At 33.4% G+C, this 22277-nt stretch overlaps 1 protein-coding gene, 1 long non-coding RNA gene and 1 pseudogene across 2 annotated transcripts; 1 reads left to right on the top strand and 2 right to left on the bottom strand.

The window, feature by feature from the left end:
- Nucleotides 1-6220: 6220 nt before the first annotated feature.
- Nucleotides 6221-10489, bottom strand: LOC133285283 (sugar transport protein 5-like). The gene is made up of 4 exons (XM_061482498.1): nucleotides 10287-10489; nucleotides 9208-9527; nucleotides 7239-7868; nucleotides 6221-6768 (listed from the first exon to the last, which is right to left on the bottom strand). The coding sequence occupies exons 1-4, from the start codon at nucleotides 10417-10419 to the stop codon at nucleotides 6325-6327; spliced, it is 1527 nt and encodes a 508-aa protein (XP_061338482.1). The 5' UTR covers nucleotides 10420-10489; the 3' UTR covers nucleotides 6221-6324.
- A 3345-nt stretch (nucleotides 10490-13834) lies between these two features.
- On the top strand, nucleotides 13835-19259 carry LOC133285291 (annexin Gh1-like; annotated as a pseudogene).
- On the bottom strand, nucleotides 16470-17971 carry LOC133285299 (uncharacterized). The gene is made up of 4 exons (XR_009747986.1): nucleotides 17708-17971; nucleotides 17335-17411; nucleotides 17152-17233; nucleotides 16470-16719 (listed from the first exon to the last, which is right to left on the bottom strand). It is a non-coding gene; the product is annotated as an uncharacterized LOC133285299 (long non-coding RNA).
- Nucleotides 19260-22277: the final 3018 nt, after the last annotated feature.

Below are 22277 nucleotides of genomic sequence, written 5' to 3'. Positions count from 1 at the left end.
AGTGAGAGTGCCCAAGGCCTTATAAAGGCCACATTAGTTGCCCACACAATCAATGTGGGACTATATATCTCAACATCTACCGTTAAATTTTCAGCTAAAAAATATATTTAATAATATTTTCTCTCTAAAAAACATTATAATAAAAATTTCAATATAAGACCAAAGTGAAGAAGCTCAACTTTTATAGAACAGCTCTTGGTTCAATTCAATTTAGAAGCCTAAATATTTATAACATGCAAACCTTCATATTACCAGTGTGCAATTCATGATGTTAGGGGTTTTGAACCTTTGAATCATGTGTTAAGCTGTGTGAGTTGAACGATAAAGCTCACAGATGGGTTTCGAGATATGGTAAACTTACGAGTGTGTAAGGGATTAATAATTGTAGTAATTTGTGTGAAAGTTATAACCCGGTCGTCGTTGATAATATACATTTCCTCTGTACTTCCCTTAGTATATAGTCTTAAGTTATCAGCATATATAACAACATTATAGTCATGTCTTATTTTACAAATAGATCACTGGTTAATTTTGTTGGCGCAGCACATACTCAACGTGTGACTGTGACGGATCAACAGAATGTGAAGGATAGGTTTTTATGGCATTGAAGAGTACGTGGAAAACTGGAAATGGGACCACATGTAATGTAATAACAACAGAATGAATGAATAAAGCTTTATTGTTTGATAAAATAAAAAATACAAGTGATGTAGAATAAATTTTTATTTTCTATTTCGTTCAGGATCGATCATGATGACTCAATAAAATCTACAAAGGGTCCAATTTTGTGTGCGAATTACCTACGTGCATGGAATGGTCTTTGGACAACAAAAGAGAGTTATAACTAAAAAGATGACACTAGAATTACAGGTTTACAAAAATTTGACACTGTTTAACAAGTCAAAAATAATTATTCTCTCTCAATCTCATAATACTGCGACATCATTGGTTCTATTTATAACCAAACCTCATTGAAATCCAAACAGACTTAATTGTTTTCAAAGATTTCTTAATTTCTATAATTCTAATAAATTAATTTATCATGTCCTTGATTTAAATTTTTGAGGATATACTTGTTAAGGATAAACATAAAAAAAATCAATCCTTATCTTTGTCAACATACATGAGCCAAAAACTCATAAAATGGTTCATCCGTTTATGAGCTTAGTTTGCAGTTTACTTTCGTTGGTGGCTCAACTTTTAGTAGCTATTGTGAAGAAGCTCTACTGTTTTTTTTTTTTTAATTATTATTATTTTCATATTTTAATTCTCTATCTATTCGAAATATAAATTTAGGAGGGTTATCTTTGTAATAGTTGTGTTAGACGACAATTTTTTTTTTTTTTTTTGTAATAATTAGACGACATTTATTCTTATGTATTTGGAATATTTACATCCTTTTACTTATGTAGGAATTAAATTTTAATTTTATCATAAAATAGACCTATTATTTTTAGAATTTCTATGAATAAGAATAACTCATTAATTTATCATTCACATGTTGTTTGAAGGCTGACAGGCTGTTACACTTAAGGCAGACCTCTTATCCATTGCGGGGGTGACTTGGTTTGTCGGATTGTGTTCTTGATTTTTTGTTTTTAAAATTGTTTCGGGGAGAATAGTTATGGAAACATATGTTTTGTGTATTTTTTGTTTTACAAGTTAAAAATCAAAATACAAAACAAAAATAACTTAGACATGTTCTTTAAATTTGATTCTAAAAGCAAATAACAGTTACAAATTTTTAATTTTTTTTTTTACAAAAGAGATCTTATTAAAAGGAATTTTTTATTTTTTTCGTTATGAAAACCAAAAATCTGTTTTTAGAAACAGTAATCAAAGAGGGCCTTTTTTTCTAACTATGGTTCTGGTATATATGCAATGGTTCTCCCAACATTAACCATGCAAATGTAATAATATGGGAGGAAGGTTATATTGACAAATTTTTTTTTTACAAACCTACAAATTACATTATGTCTAATATCTTATCAGTAAGACACAGTGTAGTTTGTAACAAATTTTTTTTATAAATATAACATTTTCCATAATATTGAGTCAACTTTTCTGCAAATAACACCAACGATCTGAACCGAGATTTGAACAATCGTTGTTTACATTCAAGAGATGCATATGTGAATTATTTGTTCTTGATTGATTGGTGATTATAATTTATACAGGTAGCTTATGAGTAAAAAAAAAAATTAAATAATTACAAAATCAATCATAATTGATAATGAAATGTAATCCTAATTATTTTTCAAAAAAATTAAGAACATGATAATAACGGAAATATTTTGAATTTTCTATCGGTCAATATAATTTAATTGATCTCTCCCTCAATCATATCACTAATTGCTTTATTAAAAAAACCAATACTTGATTTGTCAACCACTGTGACTGAGGATGCCTCATAGCAATTCTCCTCCATGTATGGTTGCAACGATGGCTGAGAAGTGAAGCGACTGTGGCTAATTTTACAGACCGGGAGGCAATTGTATACTTGTAGTTTCCTACTTAACAAGGGCATATATCTTGACCTTTTGGGGATGTTTGGTAGGATGGAAAATAAAAGTTGCCCTAGAAAGTAGGATAGAGAAAAAAGACTAACCATGTTTGGTAGGAGGGAAAGATAAAAAAGTGGTTGGAAAGTTTTGTAGCCATCAAATTTTTTTGCACACAAAAGGCAACTGGAAGATGACCATCAATGAGATGGTAAAGAAAACTACCCAAGCAAATATAAACAAAGAAACATACGAAGCTGGAGAGAGAGAGAGAGAGTATAAGGGGTAGGAACGTTTCATAACAGACAAAAAATAGATTTAGAATTCAAAATGCAATTGAGGGTAATTTTGTATTTTTGGTTCACATTTTCTTCAATATTTTTTAATCAACCAAATATAGTAATAGTAAAATTCATCTAATTTTCTCAGAAAAATTTTGTTTTACTAAATATCTTTTTTTAACTTACCCGATAAAAAATTCTTCCTATCATATTCTTTGCAAATTTTTTTTTTTGATAACAAAAAATTTCTCCTAACAAACGTTCCTTTTGTTTAAACTGGTTGCAGATTAATAGGAAAGGAGATAAGTGATAAAACCCAACTAATGGTCATGACTCATGAGTGCTGGTACGGTACGTCTAGTAACTTAGCAATGCTCTGAGTAGGATACCTAGCCCATAATAAAAGGAAAATATTTTCATTAACAATGACACATGTTTAGTGATGTAGGTTTAGTTGACAGCAATATGAGAATAAATTAACCAAATATATGTAGTAAGTAGAGAAGTAGCGTCAACATATTAACTACATTTTTACTTAATTAAATTATGATTATTTGGAGTTTAGTCAAAATTTGATCATCCCAGTTCCAAACTAGCAAGATTGCACTCACAAATCTATGAATCTATATGACTGATTTTTAAGGCCCAATCCATCTATGCTTGACAGACCCAACTAAAATATAATCAATTGAAACTCGATCCAAGCCATCTATTTTTTGCCATAGCTTGTTTGCAACCCATTTGAAGCCGTTGACCGAAAAACAGAAACCAGAGCTCATTTGCTATTAAACAGCCCAAAATGATGAGCTAATTTATGAGAGACCAAAAATTTCAACTAAATTAACAGATGGGTGTAACTCAGTTGATAATGCAGGTTAAGTAGATGAGAAGAGAAATTGAGTTTGATTTCTATCAAATACATATTCGGAAAAGGATAAAAATATAACTAAACCACGATTCAAAATTAGTCATATAAAAGATTAAGCTTGTTGGAATATCTGAAGGCCGGTTTTTTTGTTTTGTTTGGATAAGCTGGAGGCCTAGAGATAATTAGGGTTGATATAAAAAAATTTAACTAAATTTTACAAGACTAAACACTTTTGATCCAAAGAATCTATTGCAAAAAAGAAAACAAATCTCCACATAAAATGAAAAAAACGTAATTATTTTCTTGTGAAAATTTTGTCATTTAGTCTATATTTATACTACTTAAATTGTTCTGAAGATATATTTACAGTCGGGGAGAATAACATTTTTTTTTTTTTGGAGTACCACTATATATAACACAATGTTATTTTTACGAAAAGTGTATGAATGACTTGTCAATCTCATCTTTCATCTGTTGCAAATTAACCGTAGCACATGTTGCAGTTCAGAGATATGACTTTATAGCGTTAAGGAACGTCATTTGTAAAAAAATTTGTAGGCCTGTTAAGTCTTAGGTCAATGGAAAAGGGTTTATTTTTAAGTGTGACTTAAGCAAGAAGATTATCCCTCTTGTTTTATAGCAAAAAAAAAAAAAAAAAAAAAACTTGCATTTGTGGAGACAATGGCAAACCGATAGAGAGGCTACACGAGGCATCTGACCCCTCTCTTTCAATTTCAGCTATAGTACAATATTTCATGTAACAAATAAGTCTTTTAAAATTTATATAATTTTGTCCCTGCATAAAAAAAATAAAAAAGGTTCTTTTGATTTTGCATTTTAAAATATATATAATTCCCTGCCTTTATGAAAATTGCTGTCAACCATAAAACATTGGTTAAAGAGTAAAGAAATATTATTCTCTTTTAACATAAGATAACTTCTCTCATCTCTTACTTTAATTTTTATACCTCACTTTTTTTCTTATTTTTGTAATGGTGGGATCCACCTATTTTCTCTACACTATAAAAGAATTATTTTATGTAAAGAGAGATTAATAAAATCCAAAAAGTAAGTATAAAATAGTTCACTTTTTTTACGGTTAATGTAAATAATTTATTTACATTGAGCCCAAAACGACGTCGCTTTGAGGAGGAAATCAAGATATTTTTGTAATTATAATTTATTTCAGGATTAAAATAATCTTTTTCACTATAATTTTTTAATTTTTTAACTCAAAACGACATCGTTTTAGCCGTGACATTTTAGAAATATTAAAGCCATTATAAAATTAAAGACCTTTCATCTTTCTCTTCTGTCTCCTTTGTACTTTATCATCCAACAGTTTTATGAAGAGAGGTTAAAGAATACAGAACCACGTTAAAATGGCCGACCGATGGTAATGGTGGCGAACTTAGTAGCATTAGCAGCAGCGTCTCCACCCCGCGACTTTATGCTCTGATTTCTTTTCTCTCCTGCACATGCCCTTTCTTGATATATATGATTATTGATTTGACAAGCATCTTCCGCGGCACGGTTAAAACTGAAGATTTTAAACAAATATAAATTTCACGATCAAGTAATAGTATTTTAATTTCCTTTTAAATAATATATTATGTGTTAATTTCATGATATTTTAATAATATTACAATATAAGATTTTATGAACATTATATGCACCATACGAAGTACGAACTTAATTTTACAATATTATTTTAATAAATCTATCACACAAATAAGCATTCATAGGATAATAATCAATAAAATTATTGTAATACATTTACATTATGATGAAGGGGTTATTGTTTCTGACATAATTTTATTATATATATATATATATATATATATATATATATATAAAAAAACAGAAAATTTATTTATCATTTTAAATGACATAAAGTTATGTCATTTTAAGAGAGAGATAGACACAAAATAATTTTTTTTATTTAAAATTTAAATTAAAAAAAAATCAACCATTTTTTCTCTTCTATGATTTTTATTTTTTGTGTCTATCTCTCTCCTAAAATGACATAACTTATATCATTTAAAATGACAAACATTTTTTCCATATATATATATATATATATATATATATATATAAAAGTGTGTGAGGTTCGTGTGAAATCATGTGAAGAGAAGAGAAAAAAAATATGGGCCCCACACACTTTTACGTGTGCGTAAGTGATAAATTATCTCTTATAACATAAGAAATATTAATCCTTATTATGAAATAGTGCAAACTTACACATAAGATAACATAAAATGATCAATGTATATAACCCTACACTTAGCAATGTACAAATCCCACCAAATATATTTTTGGAGACAAACGAGGAATTTTAAATGTGACTAAGTTCTAATTCAGAGTTAGTCAAATGTGACTAAGTTTCAATTTAGAATTAGTCTCATAATCAGTTTAAAGAGTTCAAAGCCTAGACTGAATCTGCTAAAATAGATAATTAAGGTGATTATTAAAAAAACAGTAAAGGACTTCTCGCAGTGAAGAAAAACTAGATCCAAACGGAAGCGCATGCCATACAAATAACATACTCTCTCTATGATCAGAAAGGCGTTTATTGTAGTAAAATTTCATGCATGTATGTACATAGTTCTTGTAGCCATACTAGAGGAAGAGGCAAACAACTTTCTTATTTTGCTTACAAACATGCGCTAATAATTCAAGTAAGATCAACTTGGTTCACTTGTCCTTTAACAAGAAACCGACGCCAATACCAGTGTTTGCCCCATATCGCATACATTGAATCCAGAGGAATTCCTTTGGTCTCGGGCAAGAACAGTATAATAAAGATGGTGCTCACTGCAATCCAACCCGCATAAAACAGGAAAGCCCCGAACTTAAAGTGGCATAGCATTGTCAAGAATGTCTGGGACAAAACAAATACCATTAAGAACTGCACAGCAACGGCTATGCTTTGTCCTGGGGATCTGATCTTCAAGGGAAAAATCTCACTTGGAATTAACCAGCAGAGAGGGCCCCATGACCAACCAAAACCTGCAGCGTAGAAGCACAGTAGCACCAGTACCATTATAGCGCTGCCCTTTGACGTGTGCTCTGTGCCATGAACACCAGTAACCATTGCTAGCACAACAGATACCGCAATCTTCACAATGATACCACAGATTAACACACAGCATATGCACAATATATGAAATCAATTTGAACCTTAATTAAGGTCATATTGCAACAAATATATGGTATGTGATCCCTCTAATACTGTTTAGGGCCAGTTTGGATTAACAAAACAGAGAATTTTTTTATGTAATATTTGAACAGTTTTTTTACGTCACCAAGAGTTTTTTTCTCATAATCTATTTTAAAAGAGAGCAGAATTATATTTACAGATTTTTTTTTATAAACTCTTACAAACTATACTATATACTACGGGTAGTATATACTACTTGAGCATATATTACCCGTAATACGTAGTATAGTTTGTAAACCGAATGTTTGTAAATATAAACTACCCCTTTAAAAAGTAATCATTCCAAAAAGGACCATTTAGTAGCCTTGCAACTCTAGCTAGGTACATGTATATGTATGTATATTTTATATAAAGCATAATTTGGTTACCTGACAGATAAGCATTTGAATGCCACCCAGTATGAACAAGAATCTTCGACCAAATCGATCAACAAAAGCAGCAGATACTAGGATAGAAGCAAGGTTGACGAGTCCAAGTATAATTGCTGAAAGTAATGCTGAGTCGTTGCCAAAACCCACAGATTGAAAGAGGTTAGGTGCATAGAATGCGACAATGTTGATCCCCGTAAGCTGCTGAGATAACGGGATAGCAAATGCCATCACCAATTGAGGTCGATACTGCTTCTCAAATATGGTCATAAAGCTCTCCTGCTCCATGACTTTTGAAACTTGTGACAACGTAATCACTTGTTCCAATTCAGGTTCCACATCAATTGTGGGACCTCTCACTTTGCGAAGGGCATGTCTTGCTTGGTCTATCTTGCCACGTTCCACCAAGCTGCTGGGAGTGTCAGGTATTAGGAAGGCACCAACTGTCATAACGGTTGCAGGAACAGTGGCGAGTCCAAGGGAAAGACGCCAACCCCACGTGTGCCTGGCGGTGCCATAGTTTATGCAGTTGGCAACCACCACACCAACTCCTATGAAGAATTGGAAGCCTGTGTTAAACGCACCTCGCCATTTTGGTGGAGCAATTTCTGAAAGGTACACCGGCGTAGCCTTTACTAATTGTAACATGAAAAATCACAAAGTTTCGTTAATAGACTATAGATACTAAAATGCAGTTGGAAGCACAGGAAATGAGACAGGTAAAGGGGAGAAAAAAATTGAATCCCGAAGGTTCAATTTAACAAGGGAGGAGGGACTGGGTATTTGTCATTTCCTTTGATAGTTAAAAAGGGGAATAATTCACTCTGTAATTCTCCATCAGCAATCCACAGGGAGTTAACTCATATAATTGCACACTTAAAAGGAACATTAGTAGCAAGAATATGGACTAGGAAATGGCCCAAAGGACCACTATTATAAAGAGAAAATTTAGTATAGGTAAAGATTAAATCTCAACAAAATATCGATCCTCTGAAGCAAAAGTGCAAAACACTAAACTTCAGGATTAAAGTACTATCGAAGGTGAAGCAACTTGAAAGTTTAGAGACTCATAAAACAAATATTTTTTAAGTTTGTCTTTTCATGTCTTTTTTTTTTTGTTTACCGCATAAGGCTTCGGACTCACAATCTGAAATTGTAAAGATCAAATTTTACCGAAGTTAGAGGCTCTTTGGATGAGCTTTTTTATCTTCAAAAATTATTTTTTTTAAAAAAAAAAAATACTTCTCGAAAAAAGTCTATTTAGATGCCTGCTTTTAAAAAAAGCAGAAGTCATAAAAAAGTCAAAAATTTACTTTTTTTAGAAACTAAATACTTTAGCTTTTAAAAAAAATAGAAGTCAAAAGTCAAATATTTTTTTCAAAAGTCAAATATTTTTTTCAAAAATCAAATATTTTTTAAAAAATCTAAATAGCTATAACTTTTATAGAAATTACTTTTAAAATAAGAAAATAATAAAAAAGACTTTTTTAAAAAGTCAATACAAACGCACCCTTAGTGTTTCAATGCTAACTAATTGATTTTCAATTATTTTATATTATATTTTTTTAACACATCTTTTTGTGCGAGAGATCAAACTGGTGCTCTTATAATATGATAAACAATTATCTCATCCAAAATTTAAGTTAATAAATAATGAACCTGTTTTATATTATATTTCTCTAATATCTTATGGGTTTTATAATACTCATTTAATATGAGAATTGTAATTTTTCTACACACCTTTCGATTTCCGTGCTGACATAGGTCTTACATATAATTTTTTCTAACACATGGGTCCCACATACTTTTTATCTCTGAGATCTCAATTCGCCTTATTATAAAACCCATATCTTATACACTACAATAAAAACAAAGAAAGTTATTTTTCATTAATCTGTACACAGCTTTCGTTATATTATCATTAATTTGAAGAAGTTATTAAAATAATTATATATGGGTTTTTACTTACTTGATTAGTGAAACCGACCCCAAGGCCGAGCAAGATACGACCCAAGATGAGCATAGCAATATTTGCAGCAGCACCATTAATGGCTCCACCCACAAAAAAGATGCAACCGCCGAAGATCATGGTGTTTCTCCGACCCAACGACTTGGTGACTTGGCTGGCTAGGAGAGATGACACTAACCCCGCTAGGTAGAGAGAAGATGTGAACAATGTCAACACCTGACTATCATACACACAGTACATGTTTGTTTCGGCGCCAGCAGCCTTTTTCAATATTGCTGGGAAGAATTTTTTTAGAAATGGTTCCATCGTAGTCACACCTCCTGAAATTGTATAACACCATCATTTTCATTTATTTAGACCAGTTTCGTTAGAACCTTCAATAAGATTTTTACATAAATAATGCAATTATTTATTTAGATAAAATTGCCAAATGAAAAAAAAAAAAAAAAAAAAACTTAACTTTTTCTTTTATATGTAATGATATCACCAAGATTTGAAGCCCCTCACTTCTAGGCTAATAAATTACTCAAACCCTTTACTAATACACCAGACGTACTGACTTACTTGCCATTCTTTTATGATATTAAATTTTGTGTAATAGTTTTAAGAACCTTTAATGATATTAATATATTATATTTTAAACAATGAAATAAAAATACACATTCTAAGTTATTTTTTCTTTTTAAAATAAAATATATAAAAGAAAGTATAACCCCTCCCTAACTATAAATATCTATTTAAAAAAAAAAAAAAAACAAGTTGACGTTTAGAGGAAGACTGATAGACAAGACAAATTGGTCCCCATCTACCAAACAATGTGAGTGCCGTTGCCAACCACAATAAGCTTTTTCTTTCTCTTAATGATAGGAATTCATTACCCGAAACTAGCAGAAACCGATCAAAACGTTCCTTCAATTATTCTGCTATTGTGGCTTCTTCATGATTTAAGGACTAAAAGCAGACCCTTAATTGTGAAATCAAATATCATGTACATATGGATGCTTTAGAGAGAGGGATTAAAACACTATAAATGGGGGAAATTTTGGACCAAAAGAAATTGTTACGGGAAAAAAAAAAACCTGAAATTCCGATGTCATATCCAAAAATGAGTCCACCAGATGCGGCAACGATACAAGTAATGACAACTGATAGTGTTATCTTGCCGTTTAAGCCATTGGCTGGAGCATCAACGGCGAATCCCCCAACGGCCATTTTGGTGGTTTTGTTCTCTCTATTCACGGGTTCCAAGCACCAAAACTGCTATATATAGTGTGTATCTCTCCCTTGCAAGGACGTTCATGACTAGAGCGTGGCTTCTGTTTTATAGACCTGGGGGCGTGTGCGTTTATGTTTTTTTTTTTTTTTTTTGAGAAATTGTATGTCATTTTAAAATGATGTAAAGTCGTGTCTTAAAATTTTAAGAGATAGATAAAAGAGGAGAGAGAGTTGAGAAAAAAAAATTAAGATGTAGATCTCACCCCTTCGTGAGAATGAAAAGATATAAGTGATAAACACTTTTCTCATTTTTTTATGGGTTTAATGTTTCTTAACATAAAGTTACGTAACTGAGAAAAAGATACAAGCAAAATTATCATAAAAAAGTGGATGATTTTTTTTAATTTAAACTTTAAATAAAAAAATATTAGTTTGTGTGTTTCTCTTATAATTTTTTTTTTATATTTTTAAAAAGGACAAATATTTTTTCCTTATTTTATTTATTTATTTATTGAGTGAGGATATTCTAACTACCAAAAATTCTTACTACTAACTTATTACTCATCACATCACTATTGTATCAAATAGAGAGAATGTTAAAAAGTTTTTGAAGAGAGAGAAAATATTAATCTAATGGTGATTAGATAGGTAATAAGTTGGTAGCGAAAAATTTTGGTAGTGAGAATATCTCTCCTCTTATTTATTTTGTATTTTTATAATTCCATGCTATCTACATACATGATTTTTTTTGGCTTTTTCTTTTGAAAATTTAAATTATTTTCATTTTTTTATGGGATTAATGTTTCTCCTGCATGATATATGTTATCATGCAATCCCAAAATTGTTTCAGGGTTTGAGAAAAAAAAAGTAGGGTATTTTAGTAAAATTATTAAAATATTCTATATATTTTTTTAAATCTCAAAATGATGTCGTTTTAAAATTATTGAAAATAATTTTATCTCATATTGCAGTTTTTTTTTATAGAAATAGTTTATATTTACAACATTTTTCTTTTACAATCACTTTATAGTTGTACGATCAAAAGAACTTTGGGGTACACTACCCCAAAAGCTAGCTCAAAGGGTGGGAGTGTCCAAGGCCTTATAAACTCCACATTAGTTGCACATACAACCAATGTGGTATTATATATCTCAACAGTATCTAAAAGAAGAGTTTTGTTATTAATTTAGTCTGTATAATGTTATTATTATAGTCTTTAAATTTTAATATAAATTATTCAATTATTCCCTTATTAATATACTTTTTTTATTATTTAGTCCTTTAATCATGTAAAATATCATCAAATTAGTTTTTAAATCAGGAATTCACTATACTTATTCAGATGTAAAGTATCAATTTGATAACATTTTTCACAATTAAAAGATTAAATTAATGATAAAAGAAATTTTAAATTAAAGTAATGACACTTCTTTAGGCAACAAAATAATATATACAATACGGAGCCATCACCCCAAAAGCTAGCTCAAAAGGTGGGAGTGCCCACGGTCTTATAAACTTCACATTAGTTGCACATACAATCAATGTGGGACTATATATCTCAACACGTCCCCTCACACGAGAGCCTACTGGGCAGTTAAGAACCTTGAGGTCATCACCCCAAAAGCTAGCTCAAAGGGTGAGAGTGCCCAAGGCCTTATAAACTTCACATTAGTTGTACATACAATCAATGTGGGACTATATATCTCAACAACCTGCACAATGGGTAGCCAATATTTGATGGTGGCCGTGGATTTTTTTTGCTTCATATCCAACCGTTGTCTACAGATAATCTGGTGCACTGTAAACGTCCCCTTTTGTGCCAACTATGTTGTGTATCGAGAAATTTCAGTATGTTCTTAAAATGTGCTTGACAAAAGTGTACGGGTTGATTTTACTGTACCCAAATGGCTAAGTTAAGTTTATGTAGATGTGCCTAAATCAGAGAAAAAGGGAAACCTAGGCGCACTATACATTTATTGCTAGTTCGACAGGGCATTCAATTTTATTTTATTTTTTACTATTTTTTAATTTTGAACTGGATGTTTGGTTTGCCAAACATAGGCATCTAAATTTGTGTATATGGCACCAATGGAGGGCATCCACATACCAATTCATGGGGAAAGTTAGTACAATCGGTACCTAGAATTTTTAATATACCCTCTTGGTAGTTATCCATAAAATTTTGTAGTAATCAATATTTAGTTTGATTATATTTTATTTTTGTTATGAAATATATGCATATCTTAACCACATATTTCATATATCTCTTAATGAATAATGGCACATTGTTCTCAACAACATGAGATGATAAAGATAAGGAGATAAAATCTATATCCCTTAAGAGGTTAAATCCGACATTAAATAAGAGATTTACACAGCTCAAGTCCAAGAGGTAATTCCAATAAATAAAAAGCTAAAGAACTCAGGTACATACTTTTAACCTATGCACCATTATTGTCAACACTTTGCACATACCTACGTCATAGCTATGAGTTTATTGTTTATGCATAGTGATTGAGAGATTGACTATAAGTCAACCAAGATATCTCTATCTCTAAAATATCTCTAAATGCATACTCGAAAGGATTAGTCTTCGGTTGTCGACCGGAGGATACCTTGAGAAACCAAAAAAAAGTATCATTGTATGGTTCAATCCTACCGAACAATTTTCAATTCAATTATATACATAATTATGTAGTGTCATATATTAAATTTTTAGCAAAGTAGTACAATATCTGGAGGGTATACAAGAAATTCTACTTTTATAGTCCCCATCGGAGTGCCAATTCAATCATGGAGATTTTTTCTTGGGTTTTATAATTCTCAAGTTATATAAGAATTAAAATTTTATGTTGTACAGACAAAAAATATGTGAAACTCATATGTTAAAAAAAATTATATATAAAACTCACGTCAACATATAGAAAGATTTCAATTCTTATATTAAATGAAAATTATAAAATCTTTTTTTCTTTCATGTAGAAAGAAACCAGAAAGTAAAAACTTTCACACTACCAATAGGACCATTACTTTGTGGCCCATTTCACTAATTCATATATGGCCTTTGCTCCTGTCTTGCCCAAACAGTGAAAGATTTGGCCTTGAACTGAACTATCCTCTTTGCAAACTCATCATCTTTCCATCCACCTTAAAAGTATTGTATTGATTACAGACAATTATATTTTTCTTTATCTTGAAAAAGAGAACCGGGAAATCAGGATAATATGTGACGTGGCAATGTCTCAAAATGGCAAATTCAATGTTCACACAGTTGTACGTGGGACACCCACATTTGACGTCAACTACACATAAAAACGAACGTGCTGTCCCCTTTGTGATGCGTTTTCGATCAAATCAGGGCAGAGAGTGTGGGTGTGGGTGTGAAAGAAAGAGTTAAGAGAGTGAAAAAACAATGTCGACGCTGAGAGTCCCTCAACCTCTTCCCCCGGTTGCCGATGATTGTGAGCAGCTCCGGAAAGCCTTCGCAGGTTTTACCATTCTGATCATTATCACAGCCCTTTTCTTCAAATCATCCGTACAAATTAGTCTTAATTAAGCAGATTATTCAATACCATACCTGTTGTTTCTCTTCATTTGTAATCATTTAGTGGTTCGATCATGTGTTCGATCATGTATGCGATGTGAAAAAGTAGAGGTTGTTAATATGAGGCTGGAATAGTGGAATGTATTGTTGATTTGTGAAGTGATCACTTTTTGGATCACTCTATTTATATGAGCGATTATGCTTTTCCGAAATATTTTATAAAATCATCCATTTCATGTATTGTGATTTTGTTTTTGGTTTTGAGGATGGTGTGTTATATTTCGTTTGAAACATTTATACATTCTTGCTTCCATTTGTTTGACTTTTGATGATTTTCCAATTGATCAAATGCGATTGCAGGTTAGGGAACTAATGAGGGACTGATTATATCGATCTTGGCTCATAGGAATGCTGGTCAAAGGAAGCTTATTCGAGAAACTTATGCCGAGACTTATGGAGAAGATCTCCTCAAAGCTTTGGACAAAGAGCTGACGAATGACTTTGAGGTCAGTTCAGGAACAGAGTTTTTTCCTTTTCATACCTGAAGATGGTTAATTGAAATTTTAACACACAGTTCTAGTTAAAACTGAGGTTTGGGGTCAAAATGTTTTGGGAATGGAAACTGATAACCTTTAGGAACAACATACAGCTTTTTCTTCTTCTTTTTTGGCTTATGAAACTGATGTGCACTTTTGAATTTTCTCCTCACTAGAGGCTGGTTCATCTTTGGACACTTGGTTCCGCTGAATGTGATGCATTTTTGGCAATCGAAGCAACTAAAAGATGGACTTCAAGCAATCAAGTTCTGGTGGAAATAGCCTGCACTCGGTCCTCTGAACAATTGTTTTTTGCGAGGAAGGCTTATCATGCTCTTTATAAGAAGTCTCTTGAGGAGGATGTTGCTCATCACACAACAGGGGACTTCCGTAAGGTATTGATACCCGACCATAACCTTGTTATTTGTTGAAACAAACATTGTAGACTCCTGTTGTTTATATTCCACTCCTGGCTTATGAATGTTATGAATATGGCATATTTGTGCATTATAGTTCCCCTCAAAGGGTTCTCAAGACTCAAGAGTGTTTTTCACTGAATTAAAAATAGTTAGGAGTAAATTGCATGTTGACATTGACAGTTAATTGTAATCAATAACTGTTTATCCGATCTTGTGCAATGCTCTGATCAATTGTTTGGTCAGACTAGATTGCTTAAGTATTATTTTAGGGAAACGTGCATTACAGTAAGATCAATTTGTGTTAGTGATGCAATAGACAATTGATGTTTGAACAGAACTAATGAGATCCAATTTGTATGTGTGAAATTTGACTTGTGACTTGATGCTTGGGCTCATGGTTTATAGCTACTTTACTGATCACACAATACTCTAACTGTGGCAATACTGATTAGCCTCAACTCCATTGAAATATTATTGTCTAGTGTTTTCGAGCTTCCTTCTGCCAGAAACAATTTGTAACACCCCGTTCTAGAATCGGTTTGTTAACATCGCATTATGATATTAAGCGCAGTTACAATCACATTGGCTCAATTAAAAATCCGGATAAATTTTTCTTTTTAAAACGACGTCGAATTTAAAATATCCAATTGCGTGATTATAACCATATTACTTTGCGGAATCAGATAAATCAAGCTTAACATCATGTTCTTAGTCCATTTTTAAAACCATTAATTTACTTCTTATTTATTTCACAACTTCTACTATATTGTAGATCTCTTCGTTAGCTACTCGTGGCTTCAAACCGCTCCTCATTTGGAGCACTGTAGCCCAAGTTATGACAATTGGAAGCAACACAAGAAGGTGTTGATCACAGGCCTCGCGCGCTTCAGCGCGCTACCGGGCGCTCAAGCGCGCGTTATCGGGCGCTAAAGCCTCCATCTGGGCGCTTAAGCGCACGGAGGCAGGAAGCATAAGGTTTTTCAGTATAATTAGGCGCTTAAGCGCGCACCAGGGCGCTCAAGCGCGCTATCCTGGGCGCTTAAGCCCCCATTTGGGACGTTTTAGCGCGCAGAGGCAGAAGCATCTCCTCATACAGCGGCTGAGGGCGCTCAAGCGCGAACCAGGGCGCTCAAGCGCTCGACCCTGGGCGCTTAAGCCCCCACTCTGGCCGCTCCAGCGCGAGGAGGCCGAAAGCATTGGCTCTCACAGGGACAGCAGGGCACTAAAGCGCGCTCCAGGGCGCTAAAGCGCGCCAGGGAATTCCATTACCCTCATTTTTCAAGTCCAAGTCTAGGGGAAGATGCATCCCCATTCCAAACCCCAATGGTTCATGCCTCAAAACTTAATTCTAGCACTCACTCAACCTCTCCTCATGAGATTTAGCTAGAATTTGGGTAGCATAACCTTTGTTTTCTCAACGTTTCCCAATTTAAACAAAAGGTACCTAATTGATTCTCAGCCCAACCAATTCAATAACTCAATACATAACAAGCATGCATATATTGAATTTCAAGTAGGCATCATTTACAGTACATATTCATTACAAATCATGGAACTTAGCTTACAAAACACTATGATCATTCCCTTGGCTCCCATCAACAAAAGATGACCAAAGGCATGAGCATAGGCTAAGTCCATTCCAATATACCAATCATAAATCTATCATTGCCTATTAATTACACTTCTATACATGTGAGCTACAAAACAACATGTATAATCTCAAAAAAATGCAACACTTCATGCATATGCTAATCCAGATATGGCCACTTGCCACCAGAGGCTCCTGCAGCATCCTTACCTGAAAGGGGGTCCCCACAACACGGGGTGAGATATACGAATATATCCAGTAAACCAGGGGTCCTTGGAGCATCTCTCCACCCCACAGTTCCATATCAGTGTAATAGCAATAACAATAATAATTTAGTAACTACATATCTATGCAATGTGCAATACCATCTCTAGGAGAAATCTCTCGAGCTCTCAAGCTGTCCTAAGGAAACTCAGATGCAAATAGTCCTACTGGCCAGCTAACTACCAAGTATGATTTACGCATCGTCATGCAACATACCAACATAGGGAAACACCATCCTATGCCACACCAAATGCATACACATGTGTATAACAAAGCATTACACTATTTTATTGCATTTATATACACAATCACAACCTCTACCCTTTCAGGGCTTGGTGGAACAGTCAAGGGAATTACAACCAAGGTCCGAAGGCTTACCTCAAGCTTCAATTCGACCTTTGTTCACCACCCACGGATTCTACATCCCGTTAATTACAATACTCCACTTCTCAAACAAAACCTACACAAGGTTTAATGCAATTAACACATATTGCATCCAATAACATCTCATAGCTATCAACCAAGCTATACAATTCATACCAAACATAAGCATGAACTCACCTATCCAATGGAGCTAATCAAGCTCCATAGCTTGCTCCAATGGTTGATCACTTACGGTTGGTCCAAATGCCTCAATCCTAGACATCATTAGGACACAATCATCAATCAACCAAACCATTGAGTACAATTGCAAGAAAGTCCAATATCAAGCATCATATTCTTGCCATTTTCCAAATATACTCATTTAGCTATTTAAGCTCATTTTCACCGATTAAACGTCGTTCCTAGCATTTTTCACAACATGCTCTAAGCTCCATTCTTCCTAGAACATAGCTAATTTAACAACATTTCATCAAAAACCCTAAAACACTATTCATAAACCCTAACTCATGCAATTTCAAGGAATCATGAGGTTCAAGGGGTAGAATCTTACCACCAACGGTTGCACAACCAAGGATTGATGGCTCCTCAAGCTTCAATGGAGGTTGAAGCACTCAAAACCCCAAATTTCACCAAATGGGCGAATTTTTGAGAGCCAATATCTCACCACACAAAACTCCCCACTAAGAATTAAGCTAGGATTATGAAAGAGGAGAAGATTTAGAGTGGTTTAGGCTTTTGAATCACTCCAATCGGTTGAGATTTGCTCCCTCCTCTCTCCCTTTCTCCTCCTTCTCCTTCTTCTTCTTTTCTTCTCTTTCTGGCTCGACGGAAATTGGGTGGGAATTGGGTTCTTTTTGTGTTTTTAAGTCACTTACTTAGTTAAGTGACTTATGTGGGTATTGGTTCGTCTATCTATTCAACTCCATTAATTACCAAACTTTACCCAAAAGTCTGGAATATTATTCTAGAAATATTACTATTTTTATTTTTATATTTTGGGCACTTTTGCCAGTACCCTTTTATACCCCTTAATTTTCACTGAGTACACTTTTTAACTTCAAAGTGACTCAAATTCATTTAATTAAGCTTTATACTTAATTTTACTCACTAAAACATGCTTAATTATTTAATTACATGTAATTTGCTAATTACTTAGGTTATGGCTATTATACAATTCACACCAGATGTAGATCATATCCTTTAAAACTTGAACTGAAATTTTATTTTGTATTTTGATAGTGAGGAATTTTGAACTATAATTGTGATTTTCTTTCAAGTTATCTTAGTTTTTCTCTCACTGTCTTCATTTCAAATGGTCAAAAATTGCTAACATTTTGTCATTCTAGCTCCTACTACCTCTGGTTAGTTCTTATCGATATGAAGGAGATGAGGTCAACATGACTCTTGCAAAAACTGAGGCAAAATTACTGCACGAGAAGATTTCAAAGAAGGCTTATAATGATGACGACCTCATTAGGATTTTGGCCACAAGGAGCAAAGCCCAGATTAATGCTACTTTGAATCACTACAAAAATGAATTTGGAAAAGATATCAACAAGGTAAATAGTTCATCTTATATTTCTTTCAAATCATTAGATGCTACCTAAATTGCATCCTTTCATCTTACTTTTGTGACACTTAAAGAACCTATGTATTTGCAACCAAAAAAAAGAACCTATGTATTTGACTTGCTCACGCCACAGCTCAATTAGCCTTAGGAGTTATAACAGCACCCAATTTTAGTTTAATGGAAACTGATTAGATTGAACTTAATTTTGTGAGCCAATGTTGCAGGACCTGAAAGCTGATCCAAAGGATGAGTTCCTGGCTTTACTGAGAGCCACTGTCAAGTGCTTGATCCGTCCTGAGAAGTACTTTGAGAAGATTGTTCGTTTGGCTATCAACGAGCGAGGGACAGATGAAGGAGCCCTTACAAGAGTGGTGGCCACAAGGGCGGAGGTTGATTTGAAAATTATAGCAGATGAGTATCAAAGGAGGAACAGTGTACCTCTTGAACGAGCCATTGCCAAGGACACAACCGGTGACTATGAAAAAATGCTTTTGGCACTGTTAGGACATGATGATGCTTGATTTATTCCTTTGTGTGTGTATGGTTATGCTTATAACAGAACTACTATGGCGTGCTGGTTTGATGGTTTCATGTGTTTTTGAAATAATACACAACATAATAGACAACATTATGTTGAATAATTGACAACATTAGCTCGGGTGGGTTTTGAAATCCTCAGAATTGATTGAGGGCCATATACTTGGAATCCTGCAAGGCTGCAACATATGTGTGATTTAGATTTCCTAAGTTAAATATATAGACAACGTGGTTGTGTTTGTCACCTGAACTCTCCTGCATGTTATTTTTCCGATCATGCAAACATCTTTTCAATCTACACTTGGAATTCCCTGTAAGGTTTTTGAACATTTTTAGATATAGGATTTTCTCTAAGCTATGGTTTGTGTTATTGTGAGTTATATGTTTTCCATAAATAAATATAAAGATAATGGCTCAAGAACTTTAACCCAAGTGCCCCCAACTCTCTTTCGATATTATTTCATTCATAAAGTTTAGTGAAGCGAAGCAATCCAGTCTTTTGATTTTGTTTTCGCCTTGGAACTAGGAAATTGTACATTCGACCTTGAACAACCACGAATTTAACTTTGATAGAACGTTAATGTATAAATTTTTGTTTTGTTTTGTTATTCAATTTTTGTTACTAAATCCTTTGAAGTATATGACTTTCTGCATAGTTATTAATATAGTTAAAAAAATTAATGATATAACGATATATAATTAATTGATAATGTAAAATAATTATATTAGCAATTAATCTCAATTAAACCCAACAGCCAAAACTAAAAATATAAAAGAATAATTATTAAATAATCATAAAGATATTGATTTCCCAACTTATAATAATTTCAGAAACATGAGTAGAGAAATTGTGATGATAATTATTATAACAATTAAAAAGGCGACTAAAAGAGATTCAAATTCCTCATTGTTACGCTGTTTGTTAACGTAAAAAAAGTTAATGTACGGAAGTATTTCAACAATCATACATTTTTCTTTAAGTTTAATGAAAACATCACTCATCAGTGTATATAATCAAAATATGGTGAAGAGAGTTTTTGGTTAAAATATTATTTTGGGATTAAAGGAAATATAAACATATACGATGATAAGATTATAGAAGAAAATGAAATGTAATCACTTGCTTCTCCAACAATGAAATAGAAATTTCATTCTATTCCATAAAAAATATTCAAACAATAGTGCCATAATTTGATTCCATTCCATTTAAACCATTGCATCATTTTCTATTCCATTACACCTATTGTTGGATATTCAAACATAAGACAAACCTCTCACCTCCATATGATAAATTTTGCAGAAAGTAGGAATCTATCAAAATTCCAGTCACACATCCATAGGACAACAAAATGATACAAGATACAGCTGCATCATAAGCATCTGGAAAACAAAACTTGCCTTTGGAACTTTTAGACTCTGGATCACGAGGGATAGAGGCTAGATGTGTTTTCGTTATATTAGTCTCAGATTCTGGAGGACACACTTACATACAACATATACTAGTAGCTAAGTTAGCCATAAAACAAAAGGAGTTTAATTAGGAGAATAGTAGTAACTCACTATGAGAACAACAACATAATTTGTCTGCATGTCAAACATCACTTCTTAAGCACATTTCGTGAGAAAATCTTCTTGCAATATGGGCTTGTGCGCAAGATTTTGTGGGGGCGAACTGCTTCAACCAAAGACGCATGCAGAGTGCCCTGTTTCAGAATAAAAGGGATAAGAGAGGAAGCATCGCAATCCTGAAATGAGTAACAAAGCATGCTAAATTGCAGAGCTATACATATTATAAAGAATCTCGGGATACACCACCTCAAAAGCTAGTTCAAAGGGTGGGAGTACCCAAAGCCTTATTAAACTCCACATTAGTTGTATGAAGCTAGCTCAAAGGGTGGGAGTGCCCAAGGCCTTATTCAACTTCACATTAGTTGCTCATACAACCAATGTGGGACTATATATCTCAACACGCCCCTCACGAGAGCCCATTGGGCTTGAAGAGTAGATGATGCAACATGCCAGTCTATCTGTGCTAAGAAATTCCACAAGAGAAAGCGGGGGACGGCGAGACTCTGATACCAGATAAAGAATCTTGGGATACACCACCTCAAAAGCTAGCTCAAAGGGTGGAGTGCTCAAGGCCTTATAAACTCCACATTAGTTGCTCATACAACCAATGTGAGACTATATATCTCAACACATATGTATAAAGTTTCAAACCTTGGTCACTCCGAGGGCACGTTGAACAACATAGTTGGCATATGGGTCTTGCAGCAACTGCTCAAAGTGAGCAACAGACAGCAATTCTCGGACTATCCTCGATCTGCTCTCTCCAACATGCTTGAGACATTTTTCAACCACGTGACTGCTAAATTTTTGCATGGAGAGGTTTACATAGTTCCCTTTGAACTGAGAAATTAGTTTGGTTGAGGCACTTGGGTTCTCCATCTCAATAATATACTGAACAACATAATTTCTGAAAGATAACAAATTGAATGTATCACTTGGTTTCTTTGAGGAAATATAAAAAAAGCAAACAGTATATATTTACGGGTACAAGATCAAAGGCAGATTACCCAAATGGATCTTGAGCTAGGAAAAGCCCATGTCTGCATATTTCTTTGAGCAGCCTATCTTGATACTTTACCATTGCATAATCAACGCAACGTTGTAGTACACAACACCCATGCTGATGAGTAGCTATATCAACACAAAACTTTGCAGCAGCCTCAAAAATAAACTGCCAGAAATGATAGAGGGAAGAAAGAATGAAGAAACTTCATACTTAGTTTCTGTCAAAATGAGCAGGTCCAAGAGAAAACAGATCAGATGTTAAGCCACGTGCAGGCTTGAGAAATTTGGAATTCCAATATAAAAGTACAATGCTAGAAAACTTTGAAATAGTAAGTCCAATATAAAGGAGATAAGGGAGCAAATCAGCAAATATTAAGGCAAATTTCTCTCGGCTAGCTACTTCAAATTTAAAGATTTCATTCAAATTCATTTACAAATA

Source organism: Gastrolobium bilobum, unplaced genomic scaffold (genome assembly GCF_033153095.1).
Source record: "Gastrolobium bilobum isolate Gb01-03AN ecotype WA unplaced genomic scaffold, APGP_CSIRO_Gbil_v1 utg2490, whole genome shotgun sequence".
NCBI classification, from domain to species: domain Eukaryota; kingdom Viridiplantae; phylum Streptophyta; class Magnoliopsida; order Fabales; family Fabaceae; genus Gastrolobium; species Gastrolobium bilobum.
The sequence above is the reverse complement of the archived record's forward strand: the minus strand, read 5'-3'. Positions and strand labels throughout refer to the sequence as shown.

Excerpts from the sequence above, each read along its gene's own strand:
- LOC133285283 (XM_061482498.1), bottom strand. The coding sequence starts at position 10,419 with ATGGCCGTTGGGGGATTCGCCGTTGATGCTCCAGCCAATGGCTTAAAC. Across the intron at positions 9,528-10,286 it reads ATATGACATCGGAATTTCAG|GAGGTGTGACTACGATGGAA; the intron begins GTTTTTTTTTTT and ends ATACAATTTCAG. Across the intron at positions 7,869-9,207 it reads GGGTCGGTTTCACTAATCAA|GCTACGCCGGTGTACCTTTC; the intron begins GTAAGTAAAAAC and ends CAATTAGTAAAG.